Source organism: Piliocolobus tephrosceles, chromosome 1 (genome assembly GCF_002776525.5).
Source record: "Piliocolobus tephrosceles isolate RC106 chromosome 1, ASM277652v3, whole genome shotgun sequence".
NCBI classification, from domain to species: Eukaryota; Metazoa; Chordata; class Mammalia; order Primates; family Cercopithecidae; genus Piliocolobus; species Piliocolobus tephrosceles.
Window position 1 is genome coordinate 112,270,327 of NC_045434.1, and position 23,684 is coordinate 112,294,010.

General features: G+C 43.5%; 1 protein-coding gene and 1 long non-coding RNA gene across 2 annotated transcripts in view; one reads left to right on the forward strand and one right to left on the reverse strand.

The window, feature by feature from the left end:
* Positions 1 to 23,684, forward strand: part of AKNAD1 (AKNA domain containing 1) — a 40,732-nt gene that overhangs the window by 15,756 nt on the left and 1,292 nt on the right. Inside the window, exons 7-14 of the mRNA XM_026448560.2 lie at positions 3,172 to 3,328; positions 5,831 to 5,958; positions 6,390 to 6,471; positions 10,295 to 10,386; positions 13,320 to 13,414; positions 17,199 to 17,321; positions 17,410 to 17,517; positions 20,581 to 20,662. Coding sequence (XP_026304345.1) covers positions 3,172 to 3,328; positions 5,831 to 5,958; positions 6,390 to 6,471; positions 10,295 to 10,386; positions 13,320 to 13,414; positions 17,199 to 17,321; positions 17,410 to 17,517; positions 20,581 to 20,662 — 867 coding nt within the window. The remainder of the gene's footprint in view (positions 1 to 3,171; positions 3,329 to 5,830; positions 5,959 to 6,389; positions 6,472 to 10,294; positions 10,387 to 13,319; positions 13,415 to 17,198; positions 17,322 to 17,409; positions 17,518 to 20,580; positions 20,663 to 23,684) is intronic.
* LOC113219992 lies at positions 13,807 to 23,643 on the reverse strand. The gene is made up of 3 exons (XR_003306985.1): positions 23,184 to 23,643; positions 17,169 to 17,237; positions 13,807 to 13,850 (listed from the first exon to the last, which is right to left on the reverse strand). It is a non-coding gene; the product is annotated as an uncharacterized LOC113219992 (long non-coding RNA).

The following is a 23,684-nucleotide window of genomic DNA, read 5'->3' on the forward strand; positions in this document are numbered from 1 at the left end:
TAGAGATGGAGTCTTGCTCTGTTGCCCAGGTTGGAGTGCAGTGGCATGATCTTGGCTCACTGCAACCTCTACCTTCCAGGTTCAAGTGATTCTCCTGCCTTAGCCTCCAGATTAAAGGCGCATGCCACCATGCCTGACTAATTTTTTTGTATTTTTAGTAGAGACGGGGTTTCACCAGGTTGTCCAGGCTGGTCTTGAACTCCTAACCTCAAGTGATTCCCCCACCTCGGCCTCCCAAAGTGCTGGGATTACAGCCATGAGCCACCATTTCCCGGGCTCATTTCTTTTAAACTTTCAGTCTCTCCTTGTCCCCTGTTTCATTCTCTTCTGCCTGCAAGATCACAACATATTTTCCTATATTTTATTCAATTATTACTTTGTTTTTTTCATGCTTAGATCTTTGTCCCACCACTTATTGGTTAGGGCAGCCTTCCCCCACCGTTTGAGAAAGCCCCTTATATCAGATACAAAACCTCCACGTGTATACAGAGCTGTTTCTATTCCATCCCATGGATCTATGTTTCTATTTCTACTTTATCCACACAGTTTTAAATTATTATAGGTTAGTGTATATTTATGCTTTCTTTTTTAAAAAAATTTCTTTTAGCTAATCTTATACACTCCTCTTACTAATAAACTTTATAATCAGTTCACCAAGTTTCTTAATGAAATTTCATGAGGATTTTGCTTAGGATGGTATTAAATTTATAGGTTAAATTGGGAAGAACTGAAATCTTTGCAGTGAGTATTCCCACTCAGGGGCATGTTTTCTTCGTGCAGGTTTTACACATTTTTTTGTTAAGTTTATTACTAGCCATTTTGTAGTTTTTCTGAGTATTGTTGACAGATGTTTTCTCTAATTGATATTATAGGAAATATTTCTATATTGTATATTTAACTTGTACTGGGCTACCTTATGCAATTCTCTTCTTAGTGTTTTGTTGATTTTTAGTTGATTGTGTTCGTTTTTAAGTATGACAATCCGTAGCATCTGAAAATATTAAGAAGCTTTTTACTCTAGAATATTTGTATTGTACTTTCTTTTCTCTCCAACTCTTATAGGTCTCATTTCTTTTTCTTTCTTTATTTCATTTGCTAGGTTTTCCAGAACAATAGTGAATAATTAATGCTAGTGACAGACAGCATTTTTTTTTTTCAGACCAAGCCTCACTCTTGTCCCGGCTGGAATGCAGTGGCACAATCATAGCTCATTGCAACCTCAGACTCCTGGACTCCGGGATCCTCTCACCTCAGCCTCCTGAGTGGCAGGGACTACAGGTGCATGCCACCATGCCCAGCTAATAAAAAAAAATTTTTTATAGAGACAGGGTCTCCCTATGTTGTCTGGGCTAGTCTTGAACTCCCGAGCTCAAGTGATCCTCCCACACCTTGGCCTCCCAAAGCGTTAGGATTACCGGCGTGAGCCATAAAAGACAGCATTCTCGTCATGTTACTAATAATAATGAGAATTCTCCTAGGTATGCTTCAAGTAAATAAGCTTCATCAAGAATGTTTTCTTCTATTCCTAGCTTTCTAGAAGTAGGGCTTTTGCTGTTATTTAATTTAATAAAATGTTTAATCGAATGGGATTTAGAAATCTAGTTTTTCTCCTTTAATCTATTAATGTAGTGGAATATATTAATAAATATCCTAATGTTGAACCACAAAATGAGTTGGGCAATTTTCCCTTTTCTTTTCATGTTCTGGAAGAGTCTAATAACATAGGACTCATCTGTTGCTTAAAAGTCTTGATAGAATTATGTTTAGTGAACTCTGAGGTTCTACACAAATGCTTCAGGGGCCTGCATATACTTAATTTAAATTTCTCCTGTAAAAATGTATGTTGAAATATATACTTTCAAACTGTAATAAATTACATTTTAAACTATGTAATATATAAAAATTAACATACTAGAGACATTGAAAATTTTTTAAAAAGGCCTGGTAGAACTCACCCATTATCCCACTCTTCATGCCTTTTGTGGAAATTTTTGACAATTCCCATTTTTCTCTGGTTATTAGTCTTTTCATATTTTCTACCTTTTTAAAGTGAATTTTAATAATTTATATTATCCTAGAAACTTGCCCAATTCACCTAAATTTTAAATGGTGCTGATATGAATTTTCCAATGCCTTTTGATTTAAACTTTTTCCTATTTTTCCTTTCTCATTCTTAATGTTATTTGTTTTTCAGACTTCCAGTGGTTTGTTTTATAGATATTTTGGAAAAACACATGTTTTATTTTATTGATCGAATTATTTTAAGTGTCATTTATTTCTAGCAATTTTATGAATCCTTTTCTGCGGTTTATTTTATATTCCCTTTTCTATTTTCCTGTTTTAAATAGTTTATTGATTTTTGATATCTTTTCCCCCAATAATGCATTTAAGACTAGAAGTTTTCCTCAGAGTACTGCTTTAACTGTATTACATTTGTTTTCCTATGTTATTCTCTCATTTGTCATTGACTTGTAAGTTATGCCTAATATTCATTTTTATTTCCTATTTAATCCAAAGCTATTTAGGTATTAAAATTTCTAATTAAATAGGGTTTTCTTGGGGGGCTATGTTTTCGTTGTTAATGTCTAGTGACAAGAGAAAGTAGGTAGTATAATTTTTAATATTTTGGATTTTCTTGAAATTTTTCTTTGTGGACTGTTACAAGGTAAATTTTTATAAATGTAACAGATTTGAAGAAAATGGATTCTCTTTGTTGGGTAAAATATATATTTATATACACATACATATATTCATATGGGTTAGAACTTGTTAATTAAATTATTCAGATATCTAATATTCTTCCTCTTTTTAAATTCACATAAATTTCCATAGAATCACAGTTCTTAGAGTCCCTTGTAAGGGACCTCAAAATCATCAAATCCGGATAAGTAAGGTACAGTATTGTTATCCCAGGTTATAAGTGAGACATTGGAGGCCCAGAAATGCTAAGTGATTTGTACACGGATATGCAGCTAATGGCGAGCAGGTGAAGATCAGAGCCCAGGCTGTCAGAGAAACTATGAACAGACATGCGGGCTCCCATTTTCCTTTGTGCCAGAAGACAGGCCACGTTAATAATATAAATCAGTGCTGTATTCAAGAACCGTCGTTATTAATTAGAATGCCAACTACATAGCCCAGAAGATGCCTGTGTGTTTATTGTTTACTTAGAAAAGTGGAAGGTGAAATCTTCAAGTTGGAGATGCTACTTGAAGATGTTAAAGAGAAAATGGATGAAAGCAAATATACTTCAGCTCCTTCTCCTCCTGTGAGTTCTCCAGTTACCCTGGATGACTTGGCCTCCACCTCCTCTTCACTGTCAAATGAGGTAATACAGCAATGTACAGCCTAATTTTGTGTCAGGAAAAATGGTATTTATGCATTTATAGACTCCTAATTCATGGATTCACTGAATTTCATTTTAATATCTCATGAAAACTTAACTTTCCAAAGTCCCATGAATTATATTATTTTAAATGGAACCAGCTTCTAAAGATTAGAAGCATTTCAAGTGTTAATTTTTGAAACATCTTTATAGTTTAGGATGTAACAACGCTGTTTAAACCCATTAAACCACTGAAGAGCTATTTCTTCCAGATGAATAAGAAAGTTTTTATAGATCATATCTGGAAGAAATAATTTTTTTTCTTCATAGTTTTGTACTCACCCAGGCAGGAATGGGGTGGCACAATGTCAGCTCACTGCAACCTCTGCCTCCCAGACTCAAGTGATTCTCCTGCCTCAGCCTTCCAAGTAGCTGGGATTACAGGCGCATGCCACCACTACCTGGCTAATTTTTTATATTTTTGGTAGAGAACGGGTTTCACCATGTTGGCCAGGCTGGTCTCAAACTCCTGACCTCAAGTGATCCGCCTGCTTGTCCTCCCAAAGTGTTGGGATTACAGGCATGAGCTACCTGAAAATAAAGAATAGCACACTCAGTGAAATAATTATTTCCCATGAATCCACTTCTGCATTTTCCTTTTCTCAAGTTAAATTCTTTTGGATTTCTACATATGCAAGATTCGGAATTCAAATCAACCACCACGTCTTTCTACACTTTTTGCCTTTGTAGCCTCAACTATCAGAACAGTCAGACTAAAATTAAAATTCTCAGATATGGAATCATTTAAATAAATGCCTTAAATTGACTCTTTAGTTTCATACAGTATTTGAAGCCACAGCCTGGGGCTGATATTCCAACTTGAATGAGGATTTTGTCAGAGCAAAGGACAAAGTGACAAAGATTATGTCAACGTTAGCCCTTCCAAAGAAGTGTTTGCCTCCTCAAAGCACTTACCTGCCTGGCAAAATCTCACTCATTCAAGTCCCAGCTCTACTGTCAGGTCATTTATGCACTCCTAGTCAGCCACCCTCCTCACCCCCAAGCCCCCCGATCCCCTGCACCTGGAGGAATTCTTGGCCCCAGCCTCTGTGTCCCCGCAGCACTGGGTCTCGTTTGTCTCTGTGACTCTGCACTCATCTTTGAATCCTGAATATCCAGCTGAAAGCCCAGGAGAGTCGCTGCTTCATAGAGGAAGCCCCGAGCCACTGCGGATGTAACAGCCCATCTCAAGGCACCCAAGCAGTCTCCAGGCTCACAGCGGCTGCCCTGCTAGTCTTGGACCTGCAGGAGTCGCGAGTCTTTGTGAGGCCACCTCAGGGTTGGCCCTGCCCTCTACCTGGCGGCTCCCTGGGTCTGGATCTGCTCTTCTTTACTTGGTCCCAAGTTTACAGATACTGTTGTGAAATGATGAGAACTCTCTAAATAACTTTGTGGTAAGTGGCCCTGGAAAGAGTCTACTGCTGGCATCCTTCATTCACTCAGCAGTATGTATTGCTATATGCTAGCCCTTTTCTAGGTACTGGGGATACAACATGAACAACAGACAAATCACCTGCCCTCAAGATGCTTACATTTCTGTGAGAGAGACATATACTTAACAAATTAAGCTGAGTGTGGTGGCTCATGTCTGTGATCCCAGCACTTTGGGAGGCTGAGGCAGGCGGATCATGAGGTCAGGAGTTTGAGACCAGCCTGGCCAACATGGTGAAGCCCTGTCTCCACTAAAGATACAAAAAATTAGCCAGGTGTGGTGGTGCACACCTATAAACCTAGCTACTTGGGAGGCTGAGGCAGGAGAACCATTTGAACCTGGGAGGCAGAGGTTGCAGTGAGCCAAGATTGCGCCATTGCACTCTGGTCTGGGCGACAGGGCAAGACTCCATCTCAAAAAAAAAAAAAAAAAAAAAAAAAAAAAAAAATTAAATTAACATATAATTATTAAATGTTAAAAGCATGGTGAAGCAAATAATAATACATTCTGCATGACTCTGAAGCCAGACTACCTGGGTTCACATACTGGCTCTGTCACTTATTAGCTTTGTGATCTTAGGAAAGTTATGCAACCTCTCTGTGCCTCAGTTCTCTCTTCTGTAAAATGGGGATAATAATACTTGCCTCACAGGGCTGTTACGATGTTTAAATGAGTTAATATAAGTAATGTGCTGAAAATAGGGCCTGGCTCACAGTAAGCACATTACTCCTGGGTGTTAGCTATCATGACTATTAAGTAATGGGATATGACCAAAAGTAACTAAATGCAGAAGGTTTGAATTACTAAGGGAGAAGGTTTTTCAGAGAAGGTGAGATTTGGACTGAGTCTTGGAGGATGAGAAGGCAGCTAGGTAAGGAGCTGGGGGAGACGGGTGGGGATGCCAGGCAGGATGTTATGGTGTCTTAGGGGCGCTGTAGGGATGCTGAACTGATTTTGAGTTACCTCCCGTGGGACTGTGGCTCTAATTCAAGTCCTTCTGTGTGGCTCCCCAGGTTCCCAAGGAGCACCCTGGCCACCCTCCTGGGCCTCAAGGCTCAGGTGGGAGTGAGGCGACAGGGACACCCCAAGCAGGGCCGCAGGAGGCCTCCAAGGAGGAGCTCTGTGAGCTGACCCCGCAGACGTGAGTTCTCGCCCTGCAGCCCCAGCAGACACAGGACACAGCAAGAGGCCCTTTCCTCATGCAGCCTCCAGGGGGGCCCACGGGGCTCCCGTAAGAAAAGCAGTCTTGGACTACGAGTTACAAAGCCTGGGAGCCTGGCTCCTCACCTGCCCCACCAGCAGGGCCTGGCCAGCCTCTGCAACCCTCTGGGCAGAGATCTGAGGGACGGGACAGCTGGGGCTGGGGGACCAGGGGAGAGGTGAAGGTCAAATGACCACACGAGGCCCACAGCACTCTTTGCCTTAGGTTGCTCGCTCCCACCATCCCAGGGGTGCTAAATTAAATTCCCAATGACTCTGCCAGAATAAAGCCAAATGATTCCAAATAATGGAGCTCCCAGGTAGCTCAAGAACTGATTCTAAAATTCAAACTGCTTTTTTTTTTTTAATTAGTTACCTAAATGGTCATTATGGAGATACAACTGTCCAGAACCAGCCAGACCAAGTGGCCATGAGGCTGTCTTCTAACTCTGGGGTAATGTCCTGCAGCCAGGGCTTGGCTGGGTACTTCTCATTGTTGGTTCTTTAACTAAAACCAGTGTTGCCGAATGTGACTGTGAAATTGGCATAATCAAGATCACCTGCCTCTTCCTAATGGCATCCTTGGTGTCAGTGCTGGTGATGGCTGGTACTGCTGACGGTTTCCGACTTTCAGCACTCCTGAGAAACTTGGCAGGCGTACCTAGACCGGAGCTTCTCCAACTTCTCTGAGCCTACGAATCAGCTACAGATCTTGTTAAAATGCAGGCTCTGATTCAGTAAGTTTGGGGCGAGCCTGCAATTCTGCATTGCTAACAAGCCCCAGGTGATGCCAAAGCTGCTGGTTCTGGTCTGGGGACCACATTTTAAGTTCCGAGGGTCTAGAGATTATTTCATTTTGAATGAATCGGAAATGCTGGGATTAACAACCCTGGGGTCTTAAATGATAGCAATATTATAATAAGCAGTAAACAATGATATAATAATTCTGTTGGCTCAGAGCTTTACAGTTTGCAGAGTCTTTTTGCTGAGGAAGAGTAATTTAGAAAGGTGAGATTTGTTCAGGGTAAATGATAGGCAATATTAAAGCTCAGGTCTCCAACTCGGGAAGAGGGGCACCTCCCTGCATTCTGCTAATGTAAATCTGCCTTAAATGTCAAGTGCAGGAGTAACCCTGTAAGCTTAGCAGTGATAAAATATAAAAATTTAAAAAAAAACACACATACCGGAAAAATGGATGAAAAAACCCTTTTTTAAAAATTATAAAACTGATACATGCTTATTACAAAAGAAATGAGAAAATAAAGAAAAGTGTAAAGAAGAAACTTCCACTGAGAGGAAAATCAATGCTAATTATTTTTTTTTTTTTTGAGACAGTCTCGCTCTGTTGCCCAGGCTGGAATGCAATGGTGCGATCCCAGCTCACTGCAACCTCCACCTCCTGGGTTCAAGTGATTCTCCTGCCTCAGCCTCCTGAGTAGCTGGGATTACAGGCGTGTACCACCACGCCCAGCTAATTTTTGTATTTTCAGTAGAGAGGGGGTTTCACCATGTTGCCCACACTGGTCTAGAACTCCCGACCTCAAGTAATGCACCCACCTCAGCCTCCCAAAGTGCTGGGATTACGGGCATGAGCCACTGTGCCCGACCCATTGCTAATATTTTAGTGTATTTCCTTCCAGTCTTTTTTTCTCCTATATATACATTTTGGCCAAAATAGGATTTTACTCTCTCTATATATACAGTTTTATGCTTTTCATTTAATGTTATATTTTGAGCAGCTCTCCACATCACTTAGAATAAACCTATCGCTTCATTTTTGATGACTGCACTATATTTCATTATATTAATGTACTCTGACACATTTAGACAATCTCTCATTGATGGACGTTTAATTTTTTCCAGTTCTTTGATATCATAAACATTGCTTCAGGTAACATCATTTGACATGCAAACTTTTGTAGTTGATCATTTCTTTAGAATAAAACCCTAGGATTGCAGTTAATGGTTCAAATGGTACATGCTGAAAATTCTGATAATCTGGCCTTTAGGAAGGCCATGGGGTTTATAGGCTGAGGGCAGTGCGTGGGAATGTTGGTGTCTCCAGTTTGAGCCTACCCTAGATATTTTTTTCTTTTTCCAACTTTTGCTAAATGCATAAGTGAAAACTGATATCTCATTATTTTAAACTGGCTATTTTTGAAATCCAACCTATTTTCATATGTTTCTTGGCCACTCGCACCTCCTCCTTGACAATATTGATTATTTTAAGTTGTTTACAAAACTGAAACCATAGTCAATTAAAAAAATGTAGATGGACAACTGAGAAAATATTAAGAGCAAATAATGTTCATTGTTGAACTTCATTATATCAAATGCTGTGACAAATTCTCCAACGAGCAGAACTGTGGTTAAGAACACAAGCATACTGGCCGGGCGCAGTGGCTCACGCCTATAATCCCAGCACTTTGGTAGGCTAAGGCGGGTGGATCACTTGAGGTCAGGAGTTCGAGACCAGCCTGACCAACATGGCGAACCCCTGTCTCTACTAAGACATACAAAGATTAGCTGGGTGTGGTGGTGTGTGCCTCTGGTCCCAGCTACTTGGAAGGGAGGCTGAGGTGGGAGAATAGCTTGAAACTAGGAGGGAGGCGGAGGTTGCAGTGAGCCAAGATTGCGCCACTGCACTCCAGCCTGGGCAACACAAAGAAACTCCATCTCAAAAAAAAAAAAAAAAAAACACAACATACCAGTCAGATAGGTAAAAGTTCAAATCCCAGCTCTCCCACTTACTCATGATGCGACCTTGCCAAGTTGCTTAAATCCTCTGAGCCTCAGATTACTCACCATTAAAATGGAGACAATGTGCCAGGATGGTTGGAAGTATTAAAGAGACTATAAAAGAAGCACCTGGCATATCATGAACAACTAACAAATGGTAACAGGAAAACACTGAAACCCTCCAAGAAAATTAATGGACAAAGGACATGAGCTAAAGTCACAAGTAATGCCGGGCGCAGTGGCTCACGCCTATAATCCCAGTACTTTGGGAGGCCGAGGAGGGCGAATCATGAGGTCAGGAGCTTGAGACCAGCCTGGCCAACATGGTGAAACTCTGTCTCTACTAAAAACAAAAAAAAATTAGCTGGGGGTAGTGGTGGATGCCCATAATCCCAGCTACTCAGGAGGCTGAGCCAGGAGAATCGCTTGAACCCGGGAGGCAGAGGTTGCAGTGGGCTGAGATTGGGCCACTGCACTCCAGCCTGGGCAACACAGTGAGACTCCATCTCAGAAAAAAAAAAAAAAAAAAGTCACAAGTAGGAAATACAACCAATAAATCAACAAATAGTAACAGACTTACTTCCTTTCGTCAAGGAGGAAATGCAAATTAACACAAAAAATGACACCCCCCCCCACCCCCCCCCCACCTCATTCAATTAGCAGAAACATTTTCAAGTGGTAATTCCTGATGCAGAGGAAGGTGTGGTCAAACGGAGCCGTCCACACTGTTGGTGGCTGTGAAATCTGTACAACTTTTGTGGAAAGCCATTTGGCAATATGGGTCATCACACAAACATGTTCGCAACCTTTGGCCCAGACATTTCCTCAGGAAGTAATCCAAGATGTGGAAAAAGCTATGTGTACAATGATGCTTCTGCCATTGTTTATAATGATGGGAAAAGTACATTTATTTTTTACTTACCTAAAGGGTAAGACCATAGTCAAAAACACAGTGGGTGGTATCAGCCCTCACGGGTCAGTGGAGTAATTGTTTTGTGTTAGAAAGGGACATACAAGCAAGCATTTAGGCCCCCAGACAGTCCTGAAACCTTGTTTTAATTCATAGCTGAATATATTTCTTTGGAAAGGCTTTTAGAGCTCTACTAGCCAGCGGTCAGATTAATAGACCTAAAAATTTTGTTCCTAAATCTGTTCATTCTCTGGTGAAGCTTGGAGTAATTTGAAACTAAGGGAAAGATAAAAAGGGGAAAGTATTCTGACATACATCTGTATACCAGATTTTAAAATCTGTTTGGAGGAGGAAAGAAGCAAGCCAGGGTGGAAACTTCCATTCTTCAGCCCAGGACGTTAGAGGCGCAGCGCCGACCGAGTGAGACATCAGAACTAAGGATGGGCTCTTCCTTCTTTTCCTCCTGTCCCCCTGCGCCTCCGTTTCCCCATCTGGAGGAGAGGTTTGGCGAGTCTCTCTCCCTCCGCCTGACGTGGCAAGTTCAGCCGGACCTCAGCTGCTTGCTGGCCTGTGCGCGGCGTGAGTCACATCCTCTCTAACATCTCCATCTGTGTGCTTTGTGGCGCAGGAGGACCCCAGGGGCACTCCAGGAAGGCAGGATTGTGCAGAGACGAGGGCACCCAGTCCGAGCTGTGCCATCTGCCGCAGGCTACTTGAATGGTGAGGGCTTTTTGTGGCTACATTCCCAGGGTGGATTGGAGTCAGTCCCGGCATAGTAACTCCAGCGAGAGTGGGCGGCAACTATCTGAGGCCGCTGGCTGAGTTATAGAGTCACAGATCTTAGGCCCAGGCACAGAGCCCAGCCTCCCTCGTACCCTACAGATCCGGTAGCAGTGGTCCTCAACTGGGGAGAACATCAAAATCGCCATGAGAGATTTCACAATCATGCACATGCCTCCACCCAACCTACTATCTTAGCATCGCCAGCGGTGGGGCTCTGGTAGGAATAGTGCTTTTAAATCTCCCCAGGTGATTCGGATAAGCCCCGTTGGTTAAGAATCATGGTTACAGCCCAGGGAGGGTGGTCCTGTAGGCTTTTGAACATTGTCTACATGGGGGATTCTTATTCTGTATAACAAACAGCTCCCACCATCCCTACTCTCTCCTTATGATGAGCAAAAGTCTTCTCTGTTGGGTTTCACCTGAGCCCCCCAGTCCCAGGAACAAGCCTCATCCCTCTTCTCAGGGCTGACTTCTTCCCATTCCTAAGCTCGAAATCTTCCAGAGCTAACAAGCTGTAAATCATGTAAAATCCTCAGGAGAAATTCTTTGTTTTTGAAACACCCATCGGTGCAACTATTAATCCGTGTCGATTCAGTATCATTTATCTGAAGCTTCTTTCAGGTAGCGAGAGATGTTACCTCTAAGCTCACTGTGGACTCCAGCCAAAGCTTGGCTCATTGACCTTTGGAAGGTCGAGAGTCAGGGAGGCAGCAGGTGTTAAGCAACCACTATTATATGTACGTAATGAACTCTAATAGAAGCAGATGACAGGGTCTGAAAGACCGAGGCCTCCTGTTAGAAAGCATTCCGTTGTGGGAATGGGCACCTGCCTTAAGCGTTCTAATGAGTGTCCACCCCTGAAAAAAGAAGCTGCATGAAGCTTGTGCTAAAAATGGTCATGTGTCATCGTGTGTGGGTCATTAAACCACCATGTCAGTCATCAGCTTTGAGCTCCCCTTTAATCCAACGGGCACTCATGAAGCTTACTCACTGAGTCATCCCAGGCCTACTATTTTTATTTACTGAATTAAAGTCTAATTTTGGATTTTTAAATATTTTACTAAGTATAATGAAAGTATTTTGACATTTAAAAAACATTTTTATTAAGCATTCAAGGTACTAAATTTCTCTCTTCTAAATTACTAGTGTATACCCTACAGAAGTACATTAAGTACCAAGACAGGAACCAATGTTCCAGACTAAATCATACTTTTTTATGATAGCCAAGCTGGAAGGACAACCAAGTGTACAATGAAATCTCACAGTGAATCCACTCCTGGGGAGTGATGAGGAGATACACATGACTTAGGAATTAAAATCTTGGTAACCTACATAATCCCTGAGGAATTATTGATTGAAGGGAGGGCTACGTACTCTTTCTGTTAGAAGATTAAATCTCTCTCTAGTGGGGCTTGTCCTTTATGCAGCTTGCTGATGTACATATTATTTTCAGGATATTTGTAAATTGTTTATATGTAAGTGGATAAATTATATATGTATAACATGTAAAATATGCTTATCCCTTTATGTTATTTCTGATGCAAAACTTTGGATTTAAGGGTGCACTTTAGCTGCTTTGTCTTGTTGAAAAACTGTCTTCTCCAGTGGAATTAAGTTTGGCCAGAAGATTTGAGTGCACAAAGGAGTTTAAAAGCAGAAAAAGCCCTGTGTTGGACTGCACACACTTGAGTGAGATCCAAGTTTCCCACTTTGGAGAGCAGATGTTCAAATGCCCCAGAGGAGGAGGGTGGAGACAGAAAATGAGGTGTGAGAAAATATGTGACTCAGGAGGACAGCATGTTTTTCCAAGAGGAGGGAAAGGGCCTGGCTTCTCAGCCCCAGCCCCACGAACCCACAGTCCCGTCCCTTCTCCGCCAACAGCAGGCCAAGGCACAGCACGGCGAGCGTGTGTTTGCCCAGCAATGCCTTGGGCTCAAACCCCAGCCCTGGGCAACCTGCCTCATTCATACCAGGATGTCTTGGGCATGGTGCCTTCCACACTAAGAATGAACAACTTTCCCTGGGGGCTATTACTGTATCCCAGGAGCTGAGCAAGAGCTTTGTTCAGAACTGTTATTAACTCGAATTCCTTTGGAGGAGTTGGGATTTCTGAGGAGGAGGGAAGAAGCTGCAGGTGGGCCACAGGAAGGCTCCTGAAGAATGTCCATTGCAGTTGCTTCTTTCTGATGCCACCTGGTGGCCATGTGCAACCAAAATCACCTCCACATGCTCCCACAGCCTTTAGTCCCACAGATACCTGACAAAGCCCACTTTGCTGGAGTTGTTGGATATAATGAGCTTGTACTTCCAGGGCCAAAGCTACGTGACCCATTACTGACGTATAGCATAGTTTCTTCCCCTGGTAGGAACTGTTTGTTTGTTTGTTTGTTTGTTTGTTTTTGAGATGAGGTTTTGCCATGTTGCCCTGGCTGGTCTTGAACTCCTAGTCTCAAGCCATCCGCCCTCCTTGGCCTCCCAAAGTGCTGGGATTACAGGCATGAGCCACCATACCCAGCCTGGAATGGATTTTGATGCATGAAGAAAACTCCAAACTTTATAATTCCATACTTCAAATGTGGTTTGTAAATGTGTATATGATGATTAGATATTAACCTCTGCAGAACAAAACATTTATTTTTCATGTCTTGTGTACATTTTCTTATCAGGCCAAATTGTGCTGGGGTGCAATTTTTTGTAGAAAAGCTCTCACACAGGCAGGCAGACGAGAGCTCTGTGTGGAGGATAATAAGCCCCCCCACACTGTTCCAGGCTCTGATATAACAAAATTTAACGTTTCAGCTTTACCAAAACTTTCCCTATCTCTATTGGAAATGCACTGAAAGTTTACAGGATCTCATGCCCTTTTTTAGGAAGCCAAAAGTGGAGAAAAAGGGCCACAGAAGGATCCACTGTGGAAGATTTTCAACTGTCCGTGAAAAGGCACCACATTCAGATTCCACTCCCAGTAAGTTGACGGGCTTGGGCTGGGTGCTCAGTCTTCAGCGTCCCTCCCCATGGGGTCTTCTCACGGTGGGCACCAGCTTGCCATCTGCCACTCCAAGAGCATTTCCCTACGCTAGGATGTTGCATGATGTATTTATTTATTTGCAAAATGTAAAGAATGATTAGGCTAGGCATGGGGGCTCACGCCTGTAATCCCAGCACTTTGGGAGGCTGAGGTGGGTGGATCACTTGAGCTCAGGAGTTCAAGACCAGCCTGGCCAACATGGTGAAATTCCATCGGTACAGAAAAATGCAAAAATTAGCCGAGTGTGGTGGCTCGTGCCTGTAGTCCCAGTTACTTGGGAGGCTAAGGTGGGAAGATTGCTTGAGCCCTCGTCGAGGTTGCAGTGAACCATGATCATGCCACTGCACTCCAGCCTGTGTGACAGAGTAGGACCCTGTTTCAAAAAAAAAAGAAAGAAAGAAAAAAGAAAAAAAGAATCACTTTCAATAAGATGTGGTTAAGTAGAGTGAAGCATGAACACCTGTTTCTAGCTGAAAATGAAGGACTCCACGGACTCAATCACAAGATGTCTTTCAGTCTGTCCATCCTCATCCTTCCCACATGACCCATAACTGTACCTGGCAATGTTACTGGCTATGTGAGAGTTGCTGCTGCCTTGGATATATACATTTCACAGAAGCAAAGAAAGTTGGAGCTGGGAGGTGTCCCAGTGCATGCAATTCAATGGTTTTTAGTCATAAGATCCTTTCTGCAAAGATAGTTGAAGGAGAGAAACATCTAGCAGAACTGCCCTGGGAGAAGAGGTGGGGCTGGAGGCCTCTGCTCAGGCAGCTTCTCAGCTTAAAAATCACCTCTGAGCCTAACCTACCTGCCCAGCTTGTCTCCCCAGCTTATGCATCAGGAAGTTGCACTGGAGAGCTGTCCAGGCTTTCTTACATCCGCACTGCCTGTGGCCCAGAGCCGTGCCTCCAGCTCTGCCTTCTGTTCTGTCACACTTCGTTCTGCACTGGCCTCTCTGTAGACAACACATTTCCAAATAATAATAGGGTTCACTGGGCCGGGCGCGGTGGCTCAAGCCTGTAATCCCAGCACTTTGGGAGGCCGAGACGGGCGGATCACGAGGTCAGGAGATCGAGACCATCCTGGCTAACACGGTGAAACCCCGTCTCTACTGAAAAATACAAAAAAACTAGCCGGGTGCGGCCGCGGGCGCCTGTAGTCCCAGCTACTTGGGAGGCTGAGGCAGGAGAATAGCGTAAACCCGGGAGGCGGAGCTTGCAGTGAGCCGAGATCACGCCACCGCACTCCAGCCTGGGCGACAGAGTGAGGCTCCGTCTCAAAAAAAAAAAAAAAAAATAATCATAGGGTTCATTGATTGAAGATGTATTATGCCAGATGGTATAATGAAGAAGGGGTTTTCTAGCTGTAATCGGGGGGTCCCTGGGGTTTCCTGAAACCCTTTTGGGGGGCCACCGGGTCCTTCCTTTACAAGCTGTATAGCTGTGCAACTCTAGTATTGCAGGCAACTGATGGAGACGCAGCTGTGGAATCCAGTTGCCTTTCATTAAGCCAGATATTCAAGATATTTGCCAAAACATAAAATGATGCCACTCTTCTCACTAAATTTTTTGGAAATAGTCATTTTCATTAAAAACATGCTATTTTGTTAATATGAAATTGATTTATTACTTTTTAAATGCTATAATAAATAAAATTGTCTTTTAAACGTCTCAGTTTAAAATTCTTAAAAAAAGCACCTTGGAACTGCTCATTTAGTTTTGGGAAATCTAAATGATTCTGCACAAGCAAAAAATAACTAGTAATCTATAAATTAGTACCTCTCTACCAATCCATCTGCAGTGGACTGAATGTTGAATGATAGCTGTTCTCCAATGAGGGGGAATTTTCACTTCAGGTATATAAAATGGTATATATTATCATTTTATGGTAGATTAAAACCACAGAAACAAAGGCTGTTTGGGGTCCTCAGTTTTAAGAGTGTAAAAGGGTTCTGGAATCAAAAGTTTGAAAACTGTTGCCAGTGTCTATCACATAACTCTCACAATATCCCTGTAAAGCAGGAATGTTTATAGATAAGGAACTAACGGCTCAGAGAAGTTAAGTGACCTGGCAGGACCAAAGAGTGAGTGTGAGTCTACTAGTTACCTATTGCTGTGTTACCACGTATCCCAGAACTTAAGGCTCAAAACAACAAACATTTATCATCTTAGAGTTTCTGTGGGTCAGGAATTTGGGAGCACTTTAGCTGGGTGGTTCAGGCTCAGGGTCTCTCATGAGGTTTGGTCAAGATGTCAGCCAAAGATGCCGTCATCTGGGGGCTTGCCTGGGGCTGGAAGATCTGCTTCCAAGATGGTTCACTCACATGAGCATTGGCAGGACATGTGGGCCTCTCCGATAGGCTGCTTGAGTGTCGTTACCACATGGCAGGCAGCTTCCCCCAGAGCAAGTGATCCAAGAGAGATATGCTGAGATGGAAGCTTCAGTGTCTTTCGTGGCCTGGTTTTGGAAGTCATATGCCATCACTACCACTTTATTCTATTTGTTAGAAGTGGGTCATTAAACCCAGCCCACACTCAAGAGGAGAGAAATTAGGCTCTACCTTTTAAAGAGAGTGTCATTTGGGTGTGGTGGTTTATATTTGTAATCCCAGCACTTTGGGAGGCTGAACCAAGATTGCTTGAGCCCAGGAGTTCAAGACCAGGCCGGACAACATAGGGACCCAATATTTAAACACAAAAATACAACCAAACACCACAGAAGGTTGAGGCCTGTGATTGAGCCACTGCACTTCAGTCTGGGAGCAACAGAGTGAAACCTTGGTTCAGAAAAAGTAAAAATAGCATGTTAAAGAATTTGTGAACATATTTTCAACCATCATAGCTAATAAGTAGCAGAGCCTTCAAACTCATTCCATTTGCTAATATGAAATGGATTTGTTCTTATACAATGAAGTTATTATATATTGTATAATATGTTAAAAGTCAAGCTGTCAGCCAGGGATGAATTCACTTTAACCTTTGAAAGATAATGTTAAAAATGAGTCTAACCATGAGTTCAGTAAGGCGAGAAGCATTGGAAGAGGCTTTGTCACTGCAGCATCTGTCCTGCAGCAAGATGTTGCTTGGACATCCAGGCTTGACATGCTCACCTGCCTGGCCCCAGGCTTTCATACTCTGGCCTTACCTGGAGTGCTGCTCTGTCCACAGCCTGCCAGACAGGTTCTAGACCTGCACCAGATACATGTGCTGTCTGCTACTAGCTTCTCTGAGGCTAAGAGAGCAAAGTCATGATTCAGGTTCCCTTATAGGCTTATGAATGTCACATAGAAGAAACCCATCTTTCCAGTTGCCTGGATGACAAAATGCAAGCTCTTGGTGACAGCAGGGTCTGAGAGAAAGGATGTGGATGTATCAGGCCAACTATGGAAAAACAAATACAAATACAAGGTTGTCTGATAGTTCAGTGGGCCAAATTGCCGCAGATCCATTCATTCAGCAGACCTTTACTAAGCCTAAATATGTATGCCACCTCTTGAGATTTTCATACAAGAAATGTTAATTATCAAAACATTTCTCAGTTGTCAGAAGGGAATCCCAAATGTTACCCCAGGCTGGCAACTCCCCTTGGTGACACAGCCGGACGTTAAGCACTTTGGTGCCAAATACATACCCTGCATGGTTATAGCTCTGCTCTCCGCACTGTATTTTATGACTATAATTAAGACACTTACCCTTCATTCATGCAACTTGGGCTTTTTCAGATTCTGATACAGGACACAGCTTCTGTTCTGATGCTGGCACTGAAATGCAGAGTAACAAATGTCAGGACTGTGGCACTAAGATTCCTACCTCCCAAAGAGCCTGCAGAAAGGAACCACCTAAAGGTAACACTCACCTGGGGCTTCAGAAAGGCGAGTGGGGACAGCCACTGTTCCCAGGCAATGAACTGCATTTTTAATCTTTTCTTTCCAGAATTTCATTATAGATACAACACTCCAGGACAGAATTACTCAAATCATAGCAAAAGGGGTGCCTTTGTCCAGCCCCATTCTTTAGATGAAAGCAAAAACTCTTCACCCTGTAAGTACATCTCCTGCATGACCCCATCCATGTCAACAACCTAATGTCCCAGATATGGGACATTCACATGACACTGACCACTACTTTCATCTTGGAAGCCCTGGCCTCTCCATTCTGCTGCCCAGGTCTTATGCACTCGCCTGACACTTCCAAATCCAGCCCTACACCTGGATGGCAAGAGGCTGAGCGGGGGCTAGAAAATATGAAATCGCAGTGACCAAGGACTTTGAAAGTTATTAAGGACTCTACCAGTGCAAGTTGGTAGCAACCCATAAATGTTTGCTGAACAAATAAATGACTTACTGGATAATTACCACTATTATTGTTACTATTCAGAGGTGGCTAATGCTTTACATATATCCCTACTAAGAGTCAGCATGTAGAGAAATAGACTATTTTTACACTCCATAGACATCACATTGCTAACTTCCAATGCAAAAATTTGCTTTCTGAAAAAAAATTAAAATCCCACAAACATATTTAAAAACATGAATGACGTGGCTGCCCCTTCCCAAGCTCTTGAAAGGAAGGAACTCATACCCAAATAAGGAAAGCTCAAAACAAAATGGGGTAAGTTCTAAAAGCAGGGCAAACTGTGCCAAGGGAACAGGAAGGAGGGAAGGAAGTACTCATAGTTTTACCCCTGAATGACAGCTATACCTGGTTCTCTGCCAGGCGCCACATCCTTGCCCTCATACCTTCAGAGCTCTTCCTCTCCTTCTCTGGGAGAGGGCGCCAGGGATAATGTTTCTTATCTTTCATCATGGCCAGTGCCCAAGCCTTAAGAATGTCATTTACCTGACTGACCTCAGCTGTGTCTCCCCTCCCCACCTCCAGCTGCCACATCCTCCAACTGCATGTATTCTTTTGAAGTGACAGTCACTAAGACTGGAGAAGCCACAGGTCAGATTTCTTCACTGTCTTCTTAGTCTTGAGGTCTACAGCCTGTGTCATGCCAGTATATGAACAAGGGCTGCAACGGATTCATCCACAATCTGATCTTGAACTCCATTAGCTAACTAAGGGGGTAGAAGTCATAGGGAGGCAGCTTCTCCTCCAGGTTACAAAGACCCTTACAGCAATTGGAGCTGACAGAAAATGGAGTGGGCTGTGGCAGGAGGTTGTGAGCTCATCTTTAGACTGGGAGACAATGGACTTTGTCTGGATGCTGTAGATCTGTACACTGCACTAGAACTGGACCAGGTGACACTGTGGTGCTTTCTAATTCTGAGTTTCCAGTAAAATCCAAAATTACATTTGGAGACTACCGAAGCATCAAGATTGAGCTGGTTAGTGCCTCTTCATCATGCCCCAAGTCTCCAAGTCTAGGTGGTCAGCATGACTAAAGCTGGGTTTCTGGCTTCTGCCCTGCCTTGCATGTCTGAGGGACAATCTCTCCCAGTGTCCCTTGTCCAACGGGACCCTCCTGAGGGTGAGTGAAGCCTGGCTACTTGACATCAGTGAATAAGACAGGAGACCTGGAGGGAGAACAAGGGGAAGACAGAAGAGAAGAAGAAGAGGGAAAGGGAAGGGGAGAAGGGAGCCTTGGTGACAGAGAAGGCAGATTTGTTGGTTACTGACTCATCTCTTTTCCTTTCTCTGTCTTCTTGTCTTCCATGGTGACTTTTCCACATTTTCCTTCTCTGTTTAGTCTCTATTTTCTGGAATTGTCTTTGCAACATAATCATTAGTTTCTGCTCCTAGAATATTAACTCCTAAAATTGAAGAGGATTTCAGAAATCCATTTGGTCCAACCTCTTGGAAGATATTATTCCTCCATTTATCAGATGTGGTAGTTAAACCCAGAGAAGTCAGACGTCATGCACAGGTCACACAGCAAGTACCCAAGGAACCTAAACTCCTGGTTTCTATTTGATAATAAAATTCTTTTTTTTTTTTTTTTTTTTGAGGCAGAGTCTTGCTCTGTCACCCAGGCTGGAATGCAATGGCACTATCTTGGCTCATTGCAACCTCTACCTCCTGGGTTCAAGTGACTCTCATGCCTCAGTCTCCCAAGTAGCTGGGATTACAGGCACCCACCACCACACCCGACTAATTTTTGTATTTTTAGAAGAGACAGGGTTTCACCATGTTGACCAGGCTGGTCTTGAACTCCTGACCTCAGGTGATCTGCCCATCTTGGCCTCCCAAAGTGCTGGGATTAAAAACATGAGCCACCGCGCCTAGCCTAAAACTCCTTTTAAAATTGAATTTCTTTTTTTTCTTTTTTTCTTTTTTTTTGAGACGGAGTCTGGCTCTGTCTCCCAGGCTGGAGTGCAGTGGCCGGATCTCAGCTCACTGCAAGCTCCGCCTCCCGGGTTTACACCATTCTCCTGCCTCAGCCTCCGGAGTAGCTGGGACTACAGGCGCCCGCCACCTCGCCCGGCTAGTTTTTTGTATTTTTAGTAGAGACGGGGTTTCACCGTGTTAGCCAGGATGGTCTCGATCTCCTGACCTCGTGATCCACCCGTCTCGGCCTCCCAAAGTGCTGGGATTACAGGCTTGAGCTACCGCGCCCGGCTAAAATTGAATTTCTTTTCCTAAGTTCAGAATACTTTATAGAAAGTTCTTTTTTTTTTTTTTTTAATTTTTTTTTGGGGGACAGGGTCTAGCTCTGTCGCCCAGGCTGGAGTGCAGTGATGTGATCATAGTTCAATGCTTCCTTGAACTGCTGGGCTCTAGTGAGCCTCCTGCCTTAGCCTCCTAAGTAGCTACAAAACTGTAGGCACATGCTACCATACCTAGCTAACTTAACAAAAAATTTATAGTTAGTATGGAAGGGGTTTATGAATTTTTTTTTTTTTTTTAGTAGAGACAGGGAAGACTGGTAGCAAACTCCTGGCCTCAAATAATCCTCCCACCTCAGCCTCCCAAAGCACTGGGATTACAGGCATGAGCTACCATGCCCAGCAAAAGTTCTTTGTTGTCTGTATCCCAGTTTTCTGATTTATTAAAATTTTATGAAATATTTCATTCATACAAAAAGTTCAAGGAATGATACATATGCACCATTTGGGGCTCATTTTTGATACTCTGAATTTAATCATAGCTAACATTTTTCAGCTTTTTTAAAACTCAAACGGATCTGTTCTCAGAGAGTGAATTCAAAATCCTTTAAAGGTGAACATGAGCCCACACCAGGAAAGTAAGTATTATTTCATGATTACTAACAAAACATCTCTCATTGGTTGGGTGTATACAGTGTACTTGATAGTGCATTAACTACCTACCCCAAGATAACCTAGATCATTAGGAGTACAGCCAGGATTCAAACCTAAACCTATCTAATACTTCAATCATTCATTTGTTTATTCAATAAACCAAGTCATTGTGCGAGGTACTGAGGACACAGGAAAAAGTCAGCCACTGTCCCTGCCCCCACAGAGCTTTCTTTTTTGGCAGAGAAGCCGCATAGTCTTTGTAAGTGCCAAGAAGGGGATGTACAAAGTCCTATTGATCTAATTTGGGGGTTCAGGGAAGCTGAGCTTTGAAGGGTAAGTATGAATGAACTAGCAAGGGGATCTGAGGGCAATGAAGAACATTCCAGTCTAGGAAAGCTTCGTGTTGTGAGAAGGCACTTGGCAAGTTCAGGAATGGTGTGACTGGAACCCCAAAGAGGGAGCGGCAGTGGAGCAAGATGAGGCTGATGAGGGAAGGAATTGTCAGGGCCAGTCCATAGAGACTTGTCAACTCCAGGAAGTATTTCAGAATCTTAGGAGCAAGAGGAAGCCAATTAGGGTTTTTTTTTTTCTTGCTGTTAATTCATTTTTATTTTTAGAGACAGGGTCTCCCTCTGTCACCCAGGATGGAGTGCATTGGTGATCATAGCTCACTGCAGCCTGGAACTCCTGGGCTCAAGTCATCCTCCCACCTCAGCCTTCTGAGTAGCTAGGACTATAGGTGCCCATAAAAAAAAAAAAAAAAATTTGTAGAGACAGAGTCTTGCTATGTTGCCCAGGCTAGTCTTGAACTCCCGACCTCAAGTGACCTTCCCACCTTGGTCACCCAAAGCACTGGGATTACAGGTGTCTGGCCCCCCAGTGAAGTTAAAAAAAATTTTTGAGGCAGGGTCTTGCTCTGTTGCCCAGGCTGGAGTACAATCTTGGTTCACTGCAGCCTTGACCCCCTTTGCTCAAGTGATCCTCCTGGCTCAGCTTCCTGGGTAGCTGGGGGTACAGGCATGTGATACCACAGCCAGCTACTTTTTTTTTTTTTTTTTTTGGTAGAGATGGGGTCTATGTTTCCCAGGCTGATCTTGAACTCCTAGCCTCAAGGAATCCTCCTACCTCAGTTACCCAAAGCACCGGGATTACAGGCATGAGCCACTGTGGCAGGACCCCACCCCCAGTTAAGTTTTTTAACCAGGGAATTTAAAAAGATTTTTAGTGTTTTAAAGGATCAGTCTAGCTACTGAGGGAGTGGAGATGAATTAGAGGAGTTAAGATTGCAGGACAAGGCCAAATAAGAGGCCAGTGCAATAATTCAGGTGAGATGATGCAGCTTGACCAAGGTTGGTGGAGATGGAAAGAGTAGAGTCTGTGTATTCATTCAAGAGCTATGTAAGAGACAGAACCAATAGCGCTGCAGAGTGGCTAACAATTCAGGCTCTGCTCTCAGAGCCACTCAGTCTGAACCTACTACCCTCTACCATAGTCTAGCAGTGTTTAAGAATGTGGCCTTTGGAGACTTCTTGGGTTTTATTTATTTATTTATTTATTTATTTAGTTTTTGAGATGTAGTTTCACTCTTTCGCCCAGGCTGGAGTGAAGTGGCACAATCATGGCTCACTGCAACCTCTGCCCCATTGGATTCAAGTGAGTCTCCTGTCTCAGCCTCCCGACTAGCTGGGATTATAGGCACCCGCCACCATGCCCAGCTAATTTTTGTATTTTTAGTAGAGACAGGGTTTTACTATGTTGACCAGGCTGGTCTCCAACTCTTGACCTCAGGTGATCCACCTGCCTCAGCCTCCCAAAGTGCTAGGATTACAGGCGTGAGCCACCGCGCCTGACTGACTTCTTGGGTTTGTCTTGGTTCTGTGTCGTTGGGCAGGTTCCTTGACCTAAGTGTGCCTCCATTTCCCCACATGTAAAGTGGGAATCATAATAGTGCTAAACTCATTGAGGACTGAGTCCATACATATAAAGCACTTAGAATGGTACCCGGCTCATAATAAGTACTTAGCAAGCGATGGCTGTTATATTGTTGACAGTGGAGAGTGATGGGATATGGGGAGAGAGAGGACTCTTCTCCACTCTGCCATCCCCTGCCCAGAGTATTTCATTAGTTAGGGGCCCTGGATGCTGGACCACCTCTTGCCTGGAGGATCAATCCAATGTGTTAAAATAACTTGCAGAACCAATTGATGCTCATATGGTCGGGGAGAGGGATGAAAGGACGTTTTCTGGAGATGATATTGCTCACAAGTGTTTTATGTACCAAAGTAATGCTTAACAGAGGAAACCTGAAGCCAGAGGAAGATATGAGGGTGGCTCTATAACAGCCCTGTCAATAGGCAAGTTCTTGTGGTATCCCTCAGGGCCAACGGCTCATGCTTGAGAAAAGCGTAAGTCCAGGCTGTGCCCTTCACAGGCTACGCAAATAACCCCCTAGAGCCATGCTCTGCACAACCCAAACAGCCCAGTGGCCCTGCACCCCTCACTCACCTAGTGCAGACTTCCGGCCATCCCTAAGAGAGAAGCAATCACAGGGTAGCAGGCAAGGGGAGCCTGTTTACTTCAAAAGGAGCTGCTTTCATTTTTTGACTGCTTCTGCCTCCCTGGGGTGAAAGCTCACTGGTGCCAGAATGAACTCAACCCAAGGTACCTGCAATTGGCAGTTTTGTGCATTTGTTTTATTAAAATGCAAGGTAGAAAGTTGGCCCCAAAAGAATGAAAACAGAATAAAAAATGTCTTTAGAGTCTTGCCTCTATCTGTACTAGAGGAAAAGGAGATCAATTCTGGGAGGAAATACCCTCATGGTCATGGCAACAACGTTTTTCTGAAGCCCAGCTGCGGTCAGCCACATGGGAGTATGAGAGCTACCAGGGCAGCGTGTGCACGAATCCGCCCACACCCAAACCACACACATAGAGCCATTACCGACCACAGAGCTGAGGTGAACAGGAGTGTGCTTGAGGGTGGTGCTTGACACAAGTATCAATGTG